General features: G+C 40.7%; 1 protein-coding gene across 1 annotated transcript in view; it reads left to right on the plus strand.

The window, feature by feature from the left end:
• The window catches only part of MALRD1 (MAM and LDL receptor class A domain containing 1), a 182,457-nt gene that overhangs the window by 102,037 nt on the left and 57,893 nt on the right, over positions 1-22,527 (plus strand). Inside the window, exons 19-20 of the mRNA XM_033165258.1 lie at positions 5,317-5,474; positions 10,426-10,627. Of these exons, the coding sequence (XP_033021149.1) occupies positions 5,317-5,474; positions 10,426-10,627 (360 nt within the window). The remainder of the gene's footprint in view (positions 1-5,316; positions 5,475-10,425; positions 10,628-22,527) is intronic.

The raw sequence follows: 22,527 nt of genomic DNA on the forward strand, positions 1-22,527 counted from the left end.
GGCTGCAGGAGTTTCTGGAAGGAGGCACACAAGGCACCATCCAATCATCTTAAGGACTCCACTCCAGATTTGTGTAAGGTATACTCCTTAGCCTTTTTCTTCTCCCAAAGATACTCTGCAAGGCTGTTGAGGTTTAGGTCACAGTTTTCTTTCTCCTAGATAGGCTATCTTTCCAAGTTGGTGAGCCCCATCTGCCCCTCACTTTGCTCTAGAACATGTGCAGAAACTGTCTTCTTGACCGTTGGACCTACTATTGTTCTCATCTGCTCAATCCACTGGAGCCTGTCTTTGTATGTAAGGGAAGTCCAACCTTGTTCTATACCTACATTACTAATCATATATGTTATAAAGAATGTTTTGCCTTTTTTTTCTATAGACGAACAGAGCTTCAATTATAGACTCCTTACCCATTGCAAAATTTTAGACTAAATGTTGGTTCCTCCTTGAGTGTTTCTGCTTTGCTTCAACTCTGAGGCCCTGCTCCATTTCCCTCAACAATGCAAGGCAGGGTGGGGCATCCCATTTACTCGAGGTTTTCAAGCAGCCCCACACCATCACTCTTGCCATTTCAAACCTTTCTATTGACTAGACTAGAAGGTGTAGCCAAATGGCATCTTAGGCCCCTTCACATAAACACACTTAAACTGTCAGATCTGGATTAAATGTGCCACTGATTTGCCTCAGGAAGGTGATGTTTATGTACTTAGTAAAGATACCTGACAAATGAAGACAAAAAGTCAAATGACACATCACGTGGGAAACTTGCAATCAGGATCTTGTGAGGGGTTCTTTTTTTAAAATAACAACAACAACAACAACAACAACAACAACAACAACAACAACAACAACATTAGCCAGGAAAAGTGATTAGACTGGCGTTTCAGTACTGGGAGGACCCTTTAATACTCCCCCCATGCCAGTTTCCCAGTTTCTCTCCTACACGCTGTCCAAGACAGCTACTTGCCCCATGGCACAATATGGGGGGGTCACTAATATTGCACAGCCAGTGGTGTTTTGTTCCTAGACAGTTGTGTGCTGGAATTCTTTAAATAAGGTAGAGATGGAGAAGCTTAGGCTGAGGGGCCAGATCCATCCTTTCTGGCCTTTCTATCCTATCCTCAGAACTATCTTCAGACCACACCCTTCACCAGCCTTGCTTTGCACCCTTCTTGAGTACTTCTGCCTTACTTGAACTCTGAATATGCTTCTTCCTTACCTGAATAGAGGACTGAGTATGAAGAAACTAACCTACTGTACAAAGGGAAAATTTACACTCACCCCCTTTGCTTCTGACCCTGCCCACCACTGGAATGTGGTCCGCAGAAAGTTGCCCAAAAAGCAGTTTGGTGCTATGCCTGAAAAACTTTCCTCAACCTGGAATAAGGGAATAAAATACCATTAGATAACCTGCTTCAGGGAGTTCAAAGTGTTCTTCACCCTTCTTTGTGACAGTTGTCCAGTGGTATCTTTTTAGGGTATCTACTCATAGCCCAGGATAGGCAGTGAGAAGTGAACATAACCCTATTAGATTTGTGTTACAGGAGGATTCTTAACCCCAAGATCATCCCTGATGAAGTTATCAGCCAGAAACCAGGTTGGCTGATTCAGGATACATACCCATTGTCTATGCCAAAGCTGACTTACGTCTGGAATCAATAAAAGTTGTAGCCATTTCAATCCCAAGCCGGTGCCGTGTCATTTTTGCTGCTTCTACACCTCCAACCGCCTCCCTGGTGGCCTGCTGTGCCTGGGCTTGCAAAAATGATGGTTTCTATTATCCCACATAGAAGTGTGAGAGAGATAGTCCAAGGGTGCCTTAACTTCTTTTTTTTTTTTTTTTAATCTTTATTGGTTTTATTTACACACATTAAAAATATTTACAGTCTCATCAATACAGATAAGAAAAGAAGAGAAAGAAAAAAGAACAAAGAAAAAGAAAAACACAAAAAGGGTTAAAATTAAATTACATAACCACACTTCTCACATACATACATACATACATACATACAAGTCTTCCGATCTTTCTTATTGTACTTTCGTTACATCATTGTTTGTCTGCACAGTTTTGATCATCATTTCTCGTTCCTTTATCTTCAATAGTATTCGATATTTGTTTAATTACAAGTATCACTCTAGTTCTGCTAATATGGCCTTATTATTGCAATATATTCTGATGTATTCTTTAAATATTTTCCATTCACCAAAAGTTTTCTGCATCATTTCTCCTCTAACTCCTCCTGTCAATTTTGCCAGCTGCAAATAATCTAACATTAGCATCTACCACTCTAGGATTGTCGGTACTGATTCGTTTTTCCACTTTCTAGCCACAAGAATTCTAGCTGCTGTGACAGCATACATGAATAGCGTTCTCCTTTCTTTTTTAATCTCTGGGGGTAAAATTCCTAATAGGAAAATCTCTGGGGTTTTTTTAAAAGTAATTTTAAACAATTTCTTCAGTTCATTGTAAATGTTATCCCAAAATTCTCCAATAATTACACACGTCCACCACATATGGTAGTAAGACCCCACGGCTTTTTGGCATCTCCAGCAATTTGGTGACCCTCCTTTATACATTTTCGATAATTTCGAGGGGGTGTGGTGCCACCTGTAAAGCATTTTCATGGTGTTTTCCCTTAGGGTATAACAGGCTGTAAATTTGACATCCTCCTTCCACAGTCTTTCCCATTGATCCATATATATGTTATACCCAAAATCCTGGGCCCATTTCACCATTACCGTTTTAACCTGTTCTTCTTTGGTTTCCCACTCTAAAAGATGGTCATAAATTCGTGAAATATTTTTCCCTTTAATCAAGATTAGATCTTTTTCAAATTTGGATGTCTCCCTCGCTATTCCCTGCTTTATATCTATTGCCAATCTTTGATTTAACTGAAAATACTGGAGCCAGTCCGTTAGGTAGCCCTTAATTTCCTCATATTTTTTCAGTTTGAAGTTATCATTGTTTAATTCCAGTACTGTTCTATACGTTGGCCAGTTTGCTTTCATGTTCGGTCTTTTAACTGCTATGGCTTCGGTTGGCGACATCCACAGGGGTATTTTTGGCTCCAAGATTCCTTTGTACTTATTCCAGATCTTATACAATGATTTTCTCACAATGTGGCTCAAAAAACCCCTGTGGACCTTTACTTTTTCATAGATTAGATATGCATGCCAACCGAACCTGTTGTCGTGGCCTTCCAAATCGAGTATGTCTGTATCTCTTATCTCTTAGTGTGATCCAATCCTTTAACCAATTTAGTCCAGCTGCTGCGTGGTATATTTAACTTCTAATGAAGTGCACTTGTTAGAACTTCCTTAGGTAGCTCTTTCTTTTGAACTAATCTCAGAGTCTTAATAGGTTTGTTTGCATTTCTTTTCCTGCAGAGGAGTACCATCAGCATGACTCCATACAGACTGAGTACCGGATACAAACATATTGTTCTAATTAAAGATAAGGATGAGGAACTTGAAAGAAACAAGAGGGGCTTAATAAAGTTAACAATATTTTGAAGAATTAAAAAATGCCATTGTGGAGACGATCTATATGTCTCTGCATCGAACACCCTTAGTATTGACCATGTTTTGCAGTCGTACATAAATAATTAACAAACAGAAACCTTTGGAAGCATTATTTGGCTCTGTATTTCCCCCCTTTTTATTAGAAAACAGAGGGGAAATATTTAACTATTAAAGTAGAGAGGAAAAGGCTGCGGGGTGTTTCTGTCAGTGTTATAATTTGTAAAATTATTAAATAAAAACTTAAAAATTTTGTATGAAAATATATTAATTATAAGTTATAACAAATAGGCAATTATAAAATGAAATTGGTGTTAACATTTTAAAAACTTGAAGTTGTAATATATTCATTATATATCCCTTCATTCATTATGCTATATAATTGACAAGCTAAGCAGGTCTAACAGCAGTGGTTTTCATATCACAGAAACTGGACACACTGCCACTGCCAAACATAACTGACTCCTATACCAAACAATTATGTAATTAAACAGCAGTCCCCCCAAAAAACCCCAGCCTTCTGGAACATTTGATTTGACTTTAGAAAAGATAAACATTTTAAGTGCCATATTCCTGTCATTTCCTTGTTGCTTTCTAGACCCATAAGGAAACCACAATGTTTACTGCAACTCCCGTGTCTCAGAAATGATTGGCACAATAATCTAGTGATCTTTCCTACCGCAGTCCGTGGTAATATTTTTTTGCCACAATTGATTAGACATATCTTCAGTGATGAAATGGTCCTCTGAATTTACTAGCACAGTTCCAGATTTTGCATTCCTAAGGGCAGTGCCACAATTAGGGAAAGGGTCGTGGTCACCCAGGTAAAAGGTGCTGGCTGGGCCATCCTTAGAGGGGTTCGGGATCTTGAGTAAAGCACACTGTGGGGGCACCCCCCTTTCCTTCATTTCCTCCTGCGTCTACTGCCACTGCTCCTCTTCATGGTGATAGTGGTGGTAGCCTCTCCTTCTGTGCCACCCCCATTTTTTCATTTGCTTCAGTGGCAAGGCTATCTGCGCCCCACTCCCCCTTTCTCCATTGCTGTAGGAAGAAAGGAGGTAGAGAGGTAAAGAGCCTCACCAATTGAGCAGAGGTGTGTCCCCCAAGGTGTGGGCCATGGGTGATTGTTGCTGTTGTCATCTCCCCCACCACCACCGCCAGGCCAGCCTTGGATGCTGGGATGTGGGGAAACCAATGATAACAGCCTTCAGATGCTTCTCTTGAGCCCCCCGCCCCAGCCATTCCTGTCTGTTGTGTGTGCCATGAGGCCTGCCCTACTCCTCCTAAGTTAGCCTGCTGCCCTCAGGTGTGGTGGAAGATGCTTTTCCATCACCAGTGAAGATTCAACTGCTTGTCTGGTTTGCTTCTCTACATTGAATTGGGGGAGGGCACCATCTTGTCCTTCCTGTCAGGCAGCAAAATGTCTTTTATCTACTTATTTATTTAGAAATCAGCTTTTCCCATAGATAGTTGTATGAATAAGCACTAAGCCTCTGCTGCTAGATTCATAAAGATAACATTCCCTAGTCACTCTGGTAGTATGTAATGTCACAATTGTATTTCAGATTAATCCAAAACTACTGCTACTCCTTGGATCTGCATTATCAAGCAGATGGATAAAAAAAAAAAATCCCCACTCATTCAGCTACAAGCATACATTGAAAGACTGATTGTGAATATAATAACGCGCTTAAGAGTTTAACAGGATAACGTCTTGCATCTGACACCCTAAGAGAAATAGGTTTCCTTTTGTTTTAAAACATTGTTAATACTAACAGGATTTCTTTTGTCTTCTTGAAGGTAATGGGCACAATTTTTTGTATGTCAATTCATCTACTCAACAAAAAGGGGACAGAGCAAGAATAGTTACCACCCAGTACTTCCCAGCCAGTCTGGGGATATGCACATTGCGCTTCTGGTTTTGGCCATTTAATTCCCCTGAAATTGGATTGTTAAAGGTAAGCAAAACAAGGAATTTAATATCTAGTAGATTATAGTTGTATTATTCATCCTTTTCTTGGTTGCCAGTTCCATTTGTTTCCCACACTATAGTCCAACCTGCTTGAAAAAACAAAGTCAACATTGGCAGCGCTACGATGTTCTCATTTCAGAAGAGCTGTGCATGCAGTCCCAGTCACTGTACACAATTGCAAGATAATGTTCTTATTAAAAAAAAAAAGCTTACCAACTTATTTTCACACTGTCCAATCTGTTTTGCTAGATATTGCGTGTGGAATGCAATGGAAATGTAATGTAATTGAGGATAGACATATCTTTCCATTTCAGTTTCTCTCAATTTCTCATTTTTTCCAGTGTTAAATTCAGTTCTCCACATTTCAAAATCAGTTTGTGGTCTTTTTTTTAATCCTCAGGAAAATTCATCACCATTTTACTGCAGATTTCTCCTAATACACTCATTTTTGTTTGCAATTTAGCATTTTTGCAAAGCAGTTTTCCTTAATAGTGTTATTTTCACTAATATATCCCTTTTTATGAACATATATCTTAGTACTGTATTTGAATTTTTGTACATCTTACTCAGCTGGGGAACTGCACTGCAATATTTGGAGAAGTGCAGATTTCAAAGGATGGCTTTGTTTCAGTTTTGTTATTGTTTCAAAAAATGCAGGTTAGATAGGTTCACCTTTAAATGCAAACTGAGTCACATTTCCCCGCTATCAATAAATGCACTTCATTCATTCCTGCACTAAGCTTTTTTACTAAGGTGTATGTTTGTGTGCTGAACATTGGCTGTGTGATTTAGAGTTGCATGTTCTGTGCTGCTGGCGAAACCTGGAGCAAAACAGCCTTGACTGTTTTCATCTCCATTGTGGCTCCCATGGCTCTTTGTGCCTTGTGCTTTTCTTTGAAGCAGCTGTGTATTGGTGTTCCATGTTTGGAACTAGAAAGATTTTCTAGTAGTGATGGTGAGGTTCTGTGTACTCAGAAGATTGCTTCTAATGGAAGCCTTGATTGGTGTCTTGTCCTTGAAGCTACAGATGTGAAGAACCTCATATTGTTACCAGCGTCCAGAAACTACTGGATTACTTTTGCAGTAGTTATTCTGTTGTTGTTTAGTCATGTCCGACTCTTCGTGACCCCATGGACCAGAGCACACCAGGCACTCCTGTCTTCCACTGCCTCCTGCAGTTTTGTCAGACTCATGCTAGTCGCTTCGAGAACACTGTCCAACTCTCTCGTCCTCTGTCATCCCCTTCTCCTTGTGCCCTCAATCTTTCCCAACATCAGGGTCTTTTCCAGGGAGTCTTCTCTTCTCATGAGGTGGCCAAAGTATTGGAGCCTCAGCTTCAGGATCTGTACTTCCAGTGAGCACTCAGGCCTGATTTCCTTAAGAATGCTGTCTAGGCTTGTCAGTGCTTTTCTCCCAAGAAGCAAGCGCCTTTTAATTTCGTGACTACTGTCACCATCTGCAGTGATCATGGAACCCAAGAAAGTAAAATCTCTCACTGTCTCCATTTCTTCCCCTTCTATTTGCCAGGAGGTGATGGGACCAGTGGCCAAGATCTTAGTTTTTTTATGTTGAGCTTCAGACCATATTTTGCGCTCTCCTCTTTCACCCTCATTAAAAGGTTTTTAAATTCCTCCTCACTTTCTGCCATCAGGTTGTGTGATCAGCATATCTGAGGTTGTTGATATTTCTCCGGCAATCTTAATTCTGGCTTGGGATTCATCTAGTCCAGCCTTTCGCATGATGAATTCTGCATATAAGTTAAATAAGCAGGGAGACAATATACAGCCTTGTCGTACTCCTTTCCCAATTTTGAACCAATCAGTTATTGGTTATTCTACCAAGTAGTTATTCTACTTATTTAATAATACATGCAGAGCATTGACTGCTGAAGGTCACTTTAATGTGGCTCCTGAATTTTGTGCAAACCAGTCCACGAACCATACACCAGCCATTAATGAGTTTTTCCTGTGTTGAATTTTGTGGACTTTCACATTATACACAGTTACTTGGCAGTATATGAAATTAATCCAGGATTTTTAAAAGCAGTTTTGTGACTTTGTAATATAGTTTGTAATAATTATTATTTTAACATCCTTTGCATTGGGTTCCTGTTACATAATTTCCAGAGTGGCAGCTGTGTTAATCTGTTGCAGTAAAAATCTCAAAGAGCCTTGTGGTGCCTTAAAGACTAACATATTTCTTATGGTATAAATCTACAAAAAAAGTTAGTGTTTTAAGTACCACAAGACTCATTGTTTTTGCAGATGATAAAAAACAGATTTATCGTTTTGCTTTTGCTTTTGTTTTTTTAAAAAAACCTTTAATAATTCCTTCCAGTGGTTGTTTTCTCTGGTGTGAACATACTGGTGTTGTGAAATCACGTATCAGAGGCAGTATTGAATGAATGCCTCTGAAATACAGTAGCAACCAATCAATGCACTAACAGATACAAGACTTGGAGAGTGAGGATGAAAACCTAGGAATGTTCAATGTATATTTCTGGCAACACAGAATTCATTTTCCTTAAGGGACAAGTATAAAGGTACATGGTGTAATGCTGTCTGATGTTCTGTTGAAGAAGCACAGCACTTCTGTTGCATCTCTATTGTATCTCTTCCCTAAAGCTAGTGGCAGGTGTTTCACAGGGATACCCTGTTATTTAGGCATTGCAGACATTAATTTGCATAGGCAGGAAGCAACCTCACATCAGTGTCTTGGAATTAAGAGATATCAGTAAGAAGAAGAAGAGTTTGGTTTTGATATCCTGCTTTGTCACTACCCTAAGGAGTCTCAAAGCGGCGAACATTCTCCTTTCTCTTCCTCCCCCACAACAAACACTCTGTGAGGTGAGTGGGGCTGAGAGACTTCAAAGAAGTGGGACTAGCCCAAGGTCACCCAGCAGCTGCATGTGGAGGAGCGGAGACGCGAACCCGGTTCCCCAGATTACATGTCTACTGCTCTTAACCACTAAAAAAGTCAAAACATCTGAGAAGCCCTAAAACAATAAGTGGTGGGGATCAAATGAAAAGTCTTGCACATTTTTAAATAGAGTTTTAAGGCAAGTGAAATAAATGCCCACGGCATCAGAAATAAATTTAATATCCCCCCAAATTTAAAGAAATAAATTCATGCTGGTGGAAGTGTCTTTCTACACACACACACACACACACACGTGTGTTTCTGTCATGACAGCCAGTGCCAGACTCGTACAGTTACGTTCTGGACCCTTGTGCACATAAGCGAAATGTGCATAAGTGGAGAGCTCACTACAGTACATACAGCCTTACGCCCAACAGCTGTTGAGTGAGGTAGCACAGCACCAGCGAGAGCTCCTGTGCACCATGTTGGAACCCTTGGGTTCTTTTTTGTCTGGACTTTGGGCTCTGGGGAGGGTCTCCTCGTGAGCCACAAGGACTTTCCAGCTCCCTCCCACCATTTCAGGTTAGAATTGAAATATTTTCTGATGCTGTGCATCTACACAGTCGTGCATAAGTGGCCGTGCATAAGTGGTGACTAACCTGGTTCACAGTGTTGTTGCTGGGATAAAGTGGAGGAGAGCTTTATGTATCACCCTGAGCCTGCAACCCTATACAAACTTATCTGGGAGCAAATCCCAATGAAGCTTTCAGTAGATAAGCAGAGGATTGCACAACAAACACCTTTGAGGAAGAGAGGAATTTAAATGTATTTCCGCCCCAGCAAGACTCACAAAATCTACTTCTTCCAATGCAAAAAAGGGAATGATATTTTCCCTCCTCCGTTACATATTTGTACTGAGATTGAAGGTGCAAGCCTGTTAGATGAACCATTCAATACAGTACAGTACTCTATTTCTTTCTTAACATTCTCAGTATCAGACCTTGGCACCCCATGTTACTTTACTACCTAGATAGAACAAGTTGAGGAGAATAATTGCAGTTTCCCCTTTTCAGCATCCCTTCACTGCAGTGCTGCTTGAACATATTGCCATAATACTGGAAGTTAAAGCCAAAATTAATTCCCCTTGTGATAATATATGTCCAATATTTCAGTTTTCCAGCTTGTTAGGCAGTTCATATTACATAAATTGCTGTGAACTGGGGTGTAATAAATTACAGCAGAGGACGGGCCAATTTCATTAAAAATGACTAATTTTTTTATTACTCCATCTCACTTTTGAGGAAGGAAAACACAGAATGGATCAGCAAATTTTGGTACTGTTTCCCATGACTTGGAAGTGATGCCATGCTGTTCTGTGAAATGCTGCTTAACAAATTCAAGTTTACTTCTGCCAATCAGAGCCTATAGCAGTTCTAAGGGGTGGAAGAAAGGATAAAACCTCAAAAGGATGGCTGAGCTGAGAAGATGGTTTATTTTGGCTTACATATAAATGCTTATATGTTTATAAAATGTATCATCGCTGTCTTAAAGAGCTTGGTATTGAGCCACCGATTATATTATATTGTATGTGCAAATATGTATTAGGAGACAATTACCCATTTTTTTGAACTTGTATCTGTGAGTTTTAGAAGAAATAAAAACAACATTTTCAATGCATTTCTAAATAAGGGTCCCAAACCTTTGGAGATGAAAGTACCATAGACTTCAATGGGTCTTTCTTTTTATTTAAACTCCTAGACCTCCTCTTCTTGACCAACAGCTAGCAACTCCCCACACACCCCAAAAACATCCCTGGCATAACACTACATGGGGGAGTGTTCAAAATCCAATTGCTGGAAATCCCCCACTTTTGCTACCTACTTCTCCCTCCATTTATCAAGCTATTTCTCTCTCCCTGTTCAAATACCTCCCCAAGAGCCTGCTTTATCCTCCAGTCTCCATATAATATATTATCACTGCTATCGTGAATATGTGATTCCTTCTTTCTTGGGCATGCATTATGACACTTCTGTACTTACTAAATTGTTGGTATGTTTTCTGTGCATTGCTATCAATAGGTGTATGCCATTGAAGAATTTGGAATGGATATATTGATGTGGGCAGCAACTGGAAATATAAAAAATGCATGGACATATGCCAACGTGGTCCTTTCCAGCAATAGTCCTTTCAAAGTGGCATTTGAAGCAGAAGTAGGAGCTAATGAGCCCGTCGAATTTGCTCTCGATGACATTTCTTTCACACCAGAATGTGCATCAGGAGGTATGTAATTCTACAGATAAGTCGCTGTACACATACACTTAACTCATTATCTGTTTAGTAATATATTTATAATAGGTCCCCTCTTTGATATAAATACTTTGGGAACAAGTGTGTTATTGTACACAATACAATTGGACTTCCCAAGATACTCAAGTGGTCATTTACTCATTGTATTTGATGTGTGTTTTCTAATATGAGTAATTCGTTTTCAGAAAAACATGTGTGAGGCACCTCTGAGGACCAAGCTACATGAGACAGTGACAGGGCCACCTGCCACTTACTTCCCCTTAGTACTTCTCCCTATGTATCCCCCCCACCCACATCTTGGGCTCAGCTGCATTAGGACCAAGCAGTTTTCCACTTGTCTTGCTTTCTAGGCACAGGTCTGAGCAGTTTTCTGTTTGCCCTACCTCTCCCTGGGAAAAGCTGCTCTTTAGCACTGAATCAGAGCAAACATGAATCTGCTGAAAACCCAATTGACGTTTGCTCCAATTCAGCAATAAAACCTGGGTTTTCCCAGGGGAAGACAGCAGGACAAGCGGAAGTCTGGTTGAGCCCTGAGAGAAAGGGGTAGATAGGGGAAGAGATTGCAGGAAAGTACTGTAAACCATGGACAAGCAGAGGTTCATCATGTGAGATAGGTTTTTATGGGTAGGAGAGGATATATTAATTGCCATTTATCCTTCCAGGCACCCATATATGTGGGTAAAACAGAATTTTACGATTTTACCCTTGGGTGCAAAATTTGAAAGCATAGGAAGTAGGTTGCAAAGCCTTATTTTGAGCAAGTCCAGGTATGAAATAAGCTGGCTCTCCCTTTCTTACCATGCTTCCCAAAGAATCAGGCAACAAATATAAAAATAGAATTTACTTATAATCTTGCTTTTGTTCGACAGCAGTAAAAACTAAGCAGGCAAAATATGTAAACCAGCTTCAGGCATCTGCCTGAGCTGGAAAAAGTACAGGGTATGCCTGTTCTCATGGCTGGTCACAGAAAGAGAGAGAGGAACAGGAAATACTATATGCTTCTTTCGGTCCAGGAGAGGAGGGGAAATGACATCACACAGAGCCTCTCTACCACTTGTATTTCCATGGTCTGAGTATCTGTTGTTGTTGTTTAGTCGTTTAGTCGTGTCCGACTCTTCATGACCCCATGGACCAGAGCACGCCAGGCACTCCTGTCTTCCACTACCTTCCACAGTTTGGTCAAACTCATGTTGGTAGCTTTGAGAACACTGTCCAACCATCTCGTCCTCTGTCGTCCCCTTCTCCTTGTGCCCTCCATCTTTCCCAACATCAGGGTCTTTTCCAGGGAGTCTTCTCTTCTCATGAGGTGGCCAAAGTATTGGAGCCTCAGCTTCAGGATCTGTCCTTCCATTGAGCACATCCATTTCCTCAAGAATGGATAGGTTTGAGTATCTACCTATCAGCAATACAGCTCTGTGGTGTTACCGCTTTTTATGCTAACCAACAAGAATTTGCATATCACCCGTCATGTTGCTCCTTATCTTGGACTGTCTTTGTCCTCTGGATTTATATCTGATGAGGGCAGATCTGCATTTGAAGAGCCTGATCTGCTATTGTTATGTCTAGTTTGTCCTCTTGAAGGTAGTTCACACTATAGAAAATTCATTCTTTTTTGTAGGGATATGATCACCCAGGTAAATGCCTTTATTTGAATGTAAATGAGGCAGCTGTGTGCAAATAGTCATTTGTTTAACTCTCCATGTTTAAGAAGAATATTTTGTGTGTGATTGGCAATAAGCAGATGGCAACTGTGGCACTTATGGCTAAGTGAAAAATGATAGCAGTGCTGGAAAATATGCTCATGAATAATATACCACTAGTTGCTTTGCTCTAATTATGACCTCCAATTGCAAAACACCTCTCTCTCTCCAGTGAGTTGTTTAACCCCATGTTTAAAACAATGCCTCTTTTGTCAATGATGATAAAAACATATCTTGTGGGAAAGAAGCAGCATACTAATATGCACTTGAAATATTTGTGGTGCAGCACGACTTTTGCACTTGTGGAAAAAAAACAAAGAATTGTTTTAATTTCTGCAGCATGGTTCAAATGCATCACAATTGACTTTTTATTGCTATTTTCAACCATAACCTTGTGACGTTGGTTATTAACAATCACTTCTATGGATATGAAACTGAAAATACATGTTTCCAGCCAAAGTTGGGAACTGTTAAAGCTCAATGATTTCAAGGGGAGTTATGTAAGCATAGACTTTTTAAACTCAACCAGTCAGGGACTTTATGCCTCAGAAGGGTTGTTAATGAATCAGGTATATATTTTAGATGATGATAGGTCAAATCTGACAGCCTTATAAACCCAAGGTTTACTGTGTGCATAACCTTTGCTCAAACTGCTTCAAAAATTGCACGATTTTGTCCTTGTTAGTCTGGCAGCAAAAACCAACTGATGTTGGTTTGGTTGACATTCACTTTAGTTGACATCAGTGGTATGGCGCCACAGTGAGAGATCAGTAAATCACCAACACGATGGTGTATTATGTTAAAAGACCTTTGAATTATGGATATGGCATTGCAGCTGTTTCTTGGTTTGGATCACTGCTCACGACTTCCAATGTGAAAACACCGGCATCATCAGAATACAAGTCTGAGAAACTATGCCTGTGCTAGTAATAGCAAATGTAAATATTTGTTTTGTAATGGCTTCGGCTACACAAATAGATAATATTCATAAATAATATTCGTAAATGTAAATATAAAGGTGACATTATATAATAATAATAATAATAATAATAATAATAATAATAATAATAAATAAATAAATAAATAAATAAATAAAATAGAACATCAGTGTCTGTAGATCCTTTGTGCTATGACCCTTGACTCTGATATTTACTTGTTAATGTTATTGCTCTAACTAACTAAGCTGCCCTACTATGTTGAACTGGATAAAAATGCCCAATGAAGACTACTTTTGGGAGGTGAGTGAATTTAAATACTTTTAGGTTAAGGTTACCAGATTTTTTTTCAATGAATCTGGAGACACTTTTCAACTTCAATTGATTTTGTTAGGAGACCATTTTGTAAATCTGGGGACTGTCCCCTGGAAATGGGGACGTCTGGTAACCTTATTTTAGGTCTTGCCTAAAATTGTTGTTGTTGTTCAGTCGTTCAGTCGTGTCTGACTCTTCGTGACCCCATGGACCAGAGCACGCCAGGCACGCCTATCCTCCACTGCCTCCCGCAGTTTGGCCAAACTCATGCCAGTCGCTTCGAGAACACTGTCCAACCATCTCATCCTCTGTCGTCCCCTTCTCCTTGTGCCTTCCATCTTTCCCAACATCAGGGTCTTTTTTAGGGAGTCTTCTCTTCTCATGAGGTGCCCAAGGTACTGGAGCCTCAACTTCAGGATCTGCCCTTCCAGTGAGCACTCGGGGCTGATTTCTTTAAGGATGGATAAGTTTGATCTTTTTGCAGTCCATGGGACTCTCAAGAGTCTCCTCCAGCACCATAATTCAAAAGCATCAATTCTTGCCTAAAATACAAGATGCTTATTCCCTTCCTTCCTTCCTTTTTTCTCTTCTCTTCTCTTCTCTTCTCTTCTCTTCTCTTCTCTTCTCTTCTCTTCCTTTTTTCAAAAAAAAAGAGCCTAGCACCTCTTCAAGCAGCTTGACTGTTCAGCTGCATTCCTAGGAGAGAATGCCTTGGAAATATATGATGTGTCGCTCCCAGTGGCTCAATTTTTTGAGGAAAATAATAGGTGCCTCCACTGACCACCCCTTAGACATTCTTAATCTTCCCTCCCCACCCACCCACAGTGCCTCCAAATATCCCTCTTCTACTTTCACATGGGACAAAAGGTCCCACAAAAGTGAAGTGAGGTAGAGATTCTTAGCCCAGCTTTTAGTTTGAACTGTGATCTCATGAAAACGTACTGATAGGAAACAGGCACAGAGCATTCCCAGTTAATCAAGGCTTATTGTGGAATAAAATTAGTTACATTCATTTTTTATTTAAAAAAAAATAGGCAGGAAGAATCTACAGCCAATTCTGCTCAATTAGAGGGGACGGACTGTCTCTCTTTGATGAAAGGCAGCAGCTCCTTAACTTTTTGCCTTTTAGGTAAAGCACACTTTCTTCTCCCCTTTCCCCATATTTTTCTTAATATATTTGTATAGAAGCTTCACATTTTAAAAATGGATTTGTGTGTGTTTTGCACACAGCACTTCGCTTTGTTCCACATTTTCCCCCCAACTCAAGATAAAGGAATAATATGAGAACTTGCCGTCACACTTTTCTTGTAATGTTCTCTTCCCTTAAAGGATTGCTTTGTTGCTGCAGACATTTAGTCTTTCTTTCTGCATTATTACTTCTCCAGCCTCACTTTAATTACTTTAGGTTTCCCAGGGCAACATGTTCTAAATGGAAGCAATCACAATTTAGCTGGTTGGTAGCTCTAAGCAATAAAGCATTATCAACTTCTTAAGTTCACCAGAGGTTTTATTTTTTTTCTTAAACAGCAATACCTCATTAGACTGGAGAATTTTGCTGGAATGCTGCCCCCCCCCTTTAAAAAAAAATGTCCGTGAGAAAGTATGATCTTGTGTCCTTCCAGTAAAATGCCAGAGTAACTTCAATACTTTATTCCTTGTAAAACTGGGTGTTGCCATCTGCTGATGCCTCTGAATATTGTTCTCTTCAACATGAGTTTTGCCATTACTGACCTACTGATGTGCTGTATATTTGAAAGTGTGGTGCTGAGTCATGTTCAGCCTTAATGTATTTAGTTAACTGGTTATAGTAAGGAGCATTTCATAGTGTGAGAACTAATTAACTGTTTTTGCCAGTTGTGTGGTTTCTAGTGTTTTCCTACATTGTACTTTCTGGAATCTTGGAGCGCTCAACTGCCTTTTATGTATTTGGAGGGTAGAGACACTGTTCAAAGTGTGCTTTTTGAACCTCTTGAGCTCCTGTAGTTTGCTGTAGTGGCTCATAGGTGGGGTTTATTTCAGACATATTAGGTAGCAATAGAGGTCAATTGTATTTGAAAGGCTTGCTTGATCCTTGATCTTAAAGCTAACAATAACAGGAAGAAGTAGAACAACAGACTGCAATAAAAAAAATTCCTTCCAGGTATCTGAAGAAGTGTGCATGCACACAAAAGCTCATACCAAGAACAAACTTAGTTGGTCTCTAAGGTGCTACTGGAAGGAATTTTTTTATTTTTTATTTTGTTTTGACTATGGCAGACCAACATGGCCACCTACCTGTAACTGGAACAGATTGCAATGTTCAGTTCACATACCTGGGAATAGTCCTCTGGGCTTCTATTTCCTTTGATGGTTGGAGACAAACCATGACTGCACAATAGTAACAGCTCAGACTGCAGTTCTTATTTCAGTCCTTGACTGCCTAGCTTCAGTCCTAGTCTCTGGAGCTGCTGCAATGCTGAATTGCAATATGTAACAAGGGGGGGGGGTAAAATCCTCTGGGCAAATCATACAAACCTTAGGCAATCAATAGTGAAATAAAATAAAACTTGATTTTGGAGATGATTTGGAAAATAAAAACGGGGCTAGGACTATATCTGTGTAAATTTAGCCACAGCCAGCTTTGAGTTTAGGGTGTTCTAGACAAAGTGCTCTCCAGCAGGTCTGTTCCTCCACTGTCTGGATAAAACAGTAAAATCAAGGGAAAAAACCACAGCTACACTTTAAAATGTACTTTTAGTATTTTAACTAAGTACTAAACATATTAAAACCACCTCAACTTTCTATGTATCTGGGTAGATGCTTAGAAACAATAACATTTTTCTCAGGAGCTGAAAAGAGGAGAACGAAGGCACCTGCTTGATCTCAATAGGCAGGGAGTTCCAAAGTGTAAGCGATGTCATGCTAAGCAATCAAGTTCTTACAAATACAAAACAGGTATTATATGGCACCCAGGGCCGTCTTAAGGGGATCGGCCGGCGTGGCGCAACGATCCCTCGGCGCCCCCCGCGTGCCGCCTCTCCGCCCGCCTCCCTCCCGCGCTGGCTGCCCCTCGGGAGGGGGCTAGGCGAGTGGGGGATGAGGGGCGTGGCGCTGGAGTGGCGCGGGGCTTTGCGCACCCTTCCCAGCGCTCCAGCTGGGGCTCCGGAGGGCGGGCGGCTTGCAGCCCACCTGCTGGCGCGCGAGCACCCAGCCTCCCGCCCGTGGGGGCGGGGGCGGGTTGGGGAGGGGGCGCCTGGTATGCCGGCGGGCTGACAGGGGCGCCCCTGGGGGGCCCGGCGCCCTGGCGCACCGCGCCACCCAGGCCCTATGACGAGACGGCCCTGATGGCACCTGTAGTAGTTCCAGTTCAAAGTGGCCAATCAAAGTGGTCTAGTGGGCATATGTGCCACTCTAGGCCACTGTCGGAATTTAAAATGACATTTAGGTTTGTACCATTGCCCTGGACTGAATTGTTTTTTGTTTTACTTTTAAAGGAGAGCCCAAGGCAAGCATCATCAGTGAGCCCTGCCAGGGTGTTGGGATCCTGACAGCTGGCCTAAGATGTCAAGTTCTGACTCTGGCCTTGGAATTTAGTTCATGTTCTTCTTGCACGGCAAAAAGAATGAAAGCAAAAGGGAAATTCAGAGGTACTTGAATGGGAGCTGGAATTCTGTTTTCACAATTCCAGCATCAGACTATCAAAACTGGGTAGCCAGTTTACTTGCTTTCCTTTTTTGACTGCTCCATTCCCTGATCTCTTATTTAAGTCTACAAAATGAAGGAAATATTGTATTGGCCACTCCTGTTAGTGACAGCTTCTATGTCTAGAATCAGGTATGGACATCTGCATCCCCATTCTACCTCTGATGCACTCAAGCACCGTAAGAGTTTGTTTGCTGAGGTGTGGTGCAATTGGTTACAACAGCAGCTTTGTTTCATAAATGTAATCTAGAGTGGGATTTCAGAAACAGGAGCAAGAAGAACACTTTGAATTCCTCTGTGAGTCAGGAAGCCTATGCTGTCCCATCAAATTCTAATGCTTCCCGAGCAGATGGCCTCTGGGGTAGATTAGAACTAGATTACCTATTCCTTTATAGACCAAAAGCAAGACCTTGGGCACTCGCTCCCTGAATTATAGGCACCAGTAGTCTGTTTAATGCTTTGGTGAACACTCATGATAATTCACAACCCTGTCAGGAAGCCCATAAACATTGAAAGTTTGACTTTGTGAATGTTACAATGATCAGTCAAGTATGATACTTGTCCTTGTAGAGATCAGTTCTTTCCTGCAAATGAAGGTACACATGGAATGCTAACACTTTGACTGTTGCTTTGGGGTTTCAATGCAGCTGGGAGGCTTCTTATGCTGGGAGCCTTAACTGGTATAATTTATTCAGCATTGAAGAAGAGCACTGTTCTTTTTGTATTAGTTTAATTTGAATATCTACAGTCTAAACAGGGATATAAATTCAGGTTCTGGTGAATAATTGAAAATTCACTATATATTTCACAGCATTTTGCTGTAAATTGCAGTTTGGGTCTACAGATTTCTCTTGATCTGAAAAAGCTCTTAAGAATAAATAGTGTGTCTAAATTCCCTTTTATGGGATGAAATCCTAAGCACACATGTGAATGTAAATCCTATTGAACAGATTGGCTTGCAGTCAATAAGAAAATACCTTCCTGTTTGATTCCTCTAAATGTTGTTGTTTTTTTTAAACTGGATTTGCTTTTGCTTTGTTAGTCATTGCTTATCCATTTGTACTCCTGCATTGTCACACACTCTCTTCCCTGTTTCTTCAAGAGGAATTGCTGGATGAGAGGGCAATCGTAAGCACAAGAAGGTGGCATGAATTAAGCCATCATAAATTAAGTGGGGGCAAAATATGCCAGATCCACATTCTGTTCAGAATTCTGGCTGCTGGTGGTTGAGCAGGTATAAGCCTGGGAGAGGGAAAACAAACTTTTAAATAGTGTTGTGAGTTACACCACCCTTTTTGTCTGGTTCCCAGGTCACTGAATGGGTTTGGATGTAGTCTAAGTCCGCTTCCCTCCTGCCACACCCACACCACACTGCTTTTTCAGGGCTTGCACTGGTTTAAGATCCACATGGGTCCTGGCTGAGCTGACTTGGAGGAGATACACCGGTGTTTTTCTGGCTGAGAACTTAAAGTTAGTGTAGCCCCGTTGAGCTGGAAACCTCCCAGCTCAGCTAAAGGTCTTCACTCATGCCAGCAGATTTGGCATTAGGACTGCAACCTAGGTCTAGTAATTATTATATTGACTTAATTTACATCTTACCCTTCCCCCTTTTCTGATATTTGTGGGAAATAATTCAAATCCTGACTAAGGAAATTTGTCCCTATGCTGATATCAAACATTTTCCACACTCAAAAATACTTTATCAATGTTTATTATTTAGTATTGAAATCAAATGTCTTTAGGGCAGCTGAAAGAAAAGGGCATCTGAAAACAAACCACTTAGTCAATCCTAAGGCTGCAATCGTAAACCCAGTGGGACTTACTACAACATAATCATGCACAGGATTTTCATAATTTAAGAGTGGATTATAATTTTTTGCATCATGCCTAGAAACCATCCCTGCTGCTAGAAGACAGTATTGAGGAGCCACTGGGAAGTACTCTCTGCAGACAGAGATGTCTTGTTTAGCCATCAGTCAGTCAGCTGTTCCTAACCTGAAAGGCTGTATCTAACAGGATGTAATTTCCAAGTGTTGCTAAGGCCCCGAGAGTCAGATCAGAGTTCAGTGGCGTGCCAGCCTAGTTCATGACTTCATTGCTTTGGCTACTGGTGAGGGCAGAAATCATCTGAAGGACCTGTCAACTGCCTACCTAGGAGATAGGCTTACTGTGATCAGCGATTGTTGGCAGTTCTAACTGCCCAAGTGAAATTATGCATTTAGTACTGTAACTTCAAACCATCCATAATTCTTTACTAAGAGAGGAAAACAATAACACACAAAATAGCTTCCCGTACTCCCCCCCCCGGTAACATATAAGCATAATATTGTATCCCACTAGTAGTAGCAGCAACAAACTACTATAATGGTACAAAGCTGTATGAAAGTATTCTAGTCTCTGATGTGTTAGGAGCCAGTGCTCTTCTTTGGGGATCACAGAAACCATTGGTGTATATTAGCATTGGACACAGCCACAAGATTTGTAGCTTTAAACACTTTTAAGATTCAGATCTGTTTGTGTGTTATTCTGTGGTCTCATCACTTCATTTTGTGTTTTGGGTTCCAGGCTGCTCTGTATAATCTAAAACTCTGTGGCCCCCATTCACCATAATGGGGAATCTAAAAACAGCTATAATGTTTTCCTTGACCAAAATGGATGGAATTTACAGACAGAGGGGCTGAGGAAACCCAGCCAGCTGGGTGGGGTATAAATAAAAATATATATTATTTATTACATGGAAGCTCATTAAGACTGTATTAGACCTGCCAAATTTCAGATAAATAGGTCCAGAAGCTTTTAGTGGGAGAAATGATTCATTTCACTCCATAATTTCCACCCTCCCTTCCCAGGTGGGCGGGGTTTGCAGCACCGGGCAGGATCGCCTGGACAGGTTCCCCTCCCCCCGGCTCAGGTGGGCCCTTGGCCTGCCTCCGGCCAGGATGGGACAAAAGGGCAGTGCCTGGGGGGCGGGGTCAAGGGCCAGGTAAAAGCGGCAGAGCCGCCCAGCTTTCCCTCCTTTTGGTTTCTCTCCTGCAGGTTCCCGCACGTGTGACCGCAATCCTTCATGAGTAGGGGAAAGTACAGGGGATGGTTGGGAGTCTTGTTCTTTCTCACCTTAAAATAACTAAGAAGTGCTTTTTTATAAAAAGCAACCAGAAATGAAGCTTTTGGGGTTGTCATTTCTTTAAAAATCCTCCGCTGCTATGCTTTAACAAAAAAAAAGCAAAGCCCGCAGAAAAGCTAGAGACAGCTAGAAATATATACCGGTAGTAAAACACAGAACTATACAATATATAAAAGTCCATAAACAAAGAAACAGAACAACACAAGGTTTTGTGATGACCCTGACATTGCCCTTCAGGAAGGCAGTAAAGATCCCCAATTCACCTCATTATTTTGCCCACGCAGAGTCACTGCACACCCCTAACATATGTTTTCTTGACAAAGGCCTTAAGAGCAGCATTTTTCTCTTAAATTCATTAGAAATTCACATTGTTTCAGTAAATATGGGTACAGTCATCAGAGTTTGTTGGTTCTTATCAAAGCAGAAATTTGTGGTTCTGTAATATAATTTTGCTTTGTTGGTACTGTATATATAACATCACACACACGGTGCACACAGGAGAAAGTTAACTATGCCAAAGTCCCACTGAAATTAATGGGATTTGGAACTTCCTGTGCTTAGTTCCCAGTGCATCATCAGCACACTAAACTTTCCCTGGATTGTGCCCTCTGTGTTCTGGTTACAATGATCACTCCTCTATGGAAGTATTGTGTCACAGAATGTCACAGAAAATGAGCCCTTGGGTTTTAGATTTTATGTGGTATAATGCTTAGTGTGTCAGATAGGGACCAGGGAAACTAAGGTTCTGTTAAGTTGTGGGTGGACACAGCAGACGACACAGTGATTTCCAAGCAGCTCTTGTTTATTCTCAGGCTGGAACAGAAGTGAGTTGAAGAGCTCAGCAGCCTGCTTATATAGAACTCAGCTACAAGCAACAGTAACAACTTTCTGTAGTTACCCAATCCCTGAACGTCACTTTTCAATCTTTCATTTGCATGTGCAGACCTGAGTGAAAACTGCAGCAGAATGAACTATATACACACACCCCTAGTGGCCTAGGGTGAGAACTTCAATACATAACAGGTTCAAATCCTCATCAGCCATGAAGCTCACTGAGCGATCTTGGGCCCGTCATTCCCTTTCAGCTTGGACAGCATCACGAGTTTGTTGTGAGGATAAAATGGGATGGGCAAGAACTCTGTACATTGAGCTGAGGTGCTTGAGTGAAGGGTCTGGAAATATAAAAAATAGTATTGTAGCTCTTTTAATGGGGCACCATCACTCACACAAGAAGTTGCATCATTGTCCACTTTGAATGGGAAATTGGCAGTAGCATGCTATACTTAATACTATTTTAGGATAGTGCAATTACAAAGAAGGGGTGAATGGGTATGTTTATTACCTGAGATGTTGATACTTTAAAATGTCCTGAAGGGGGAGAACCTCATTTATCTCACATAATAAATAGCTGCCTGTTATACTTCCAATTTCTTCTAAATTGAAACATTTCATTTAGGCTATATATAAATGTTTATTACTGCCTTTCTGCTCCAGGAACCAAAGAATACCATAGCATATATCTGTGTTAGCTATGTCAACAGTAAGATCTAACTAATTGCAGCCAAAGTTTGGTGGTATAAGAAATACTGGATCATTAATGTTAATGAAATGTGCAAACAGTTAAAAAAAACCCAAGTCTTTATTGTATAGCTTTGGACTGGATTTATGGAGATAAGAATTTGATCAACCATCAGATATTTCCTTCACTGAATCTCAGGACCTCCACTTTTCATTCTTAACTATATTGGCCTCTCAGTCCTAAACACATTTATTTTGATGTGCTCCAATTGATTTCTTTCTCAAACCTCCTTCTAAATAAGCTTGCTTGAATCATAGCCCTTGGTCCTTATGTATCCTGACCTCTGTTAAATTCTTCTTCCAAAGAGCAAGTTGCCAGAAAGGCATAAATACTTAGGCCCTAATTCTGCCAAGGATTTAAACACTCTCATTATTCAAGGTAAAGAGGATGACTCTTTTTCAGAAATACAAAAAAGTAAAAAGTAAAAGAAGGTTCAATCGCCTGTGATTATAAAGGAAATTAAGGTTACAATGCCCAAAAAAGTATGCCCTATTGAATACAGTGGGATTTTCTTGTATAAATGCATAGGCTTGTGCAGC

Source organism: Lacerta agilis, chromosome 12 (genome assembly GCF_009819535.1).
Source record: "Lacerta agilis isolate rLacAgi1 chromosome 12, rLacAgi1.pri, whole genome shotgun sequence".
NCBI classification, from domain to species: Eukaryota; Metazoa; Chordata; class Lepidosauria; order Squamata; family Lacertidae; genus Lacerta; species Lacerta agilis.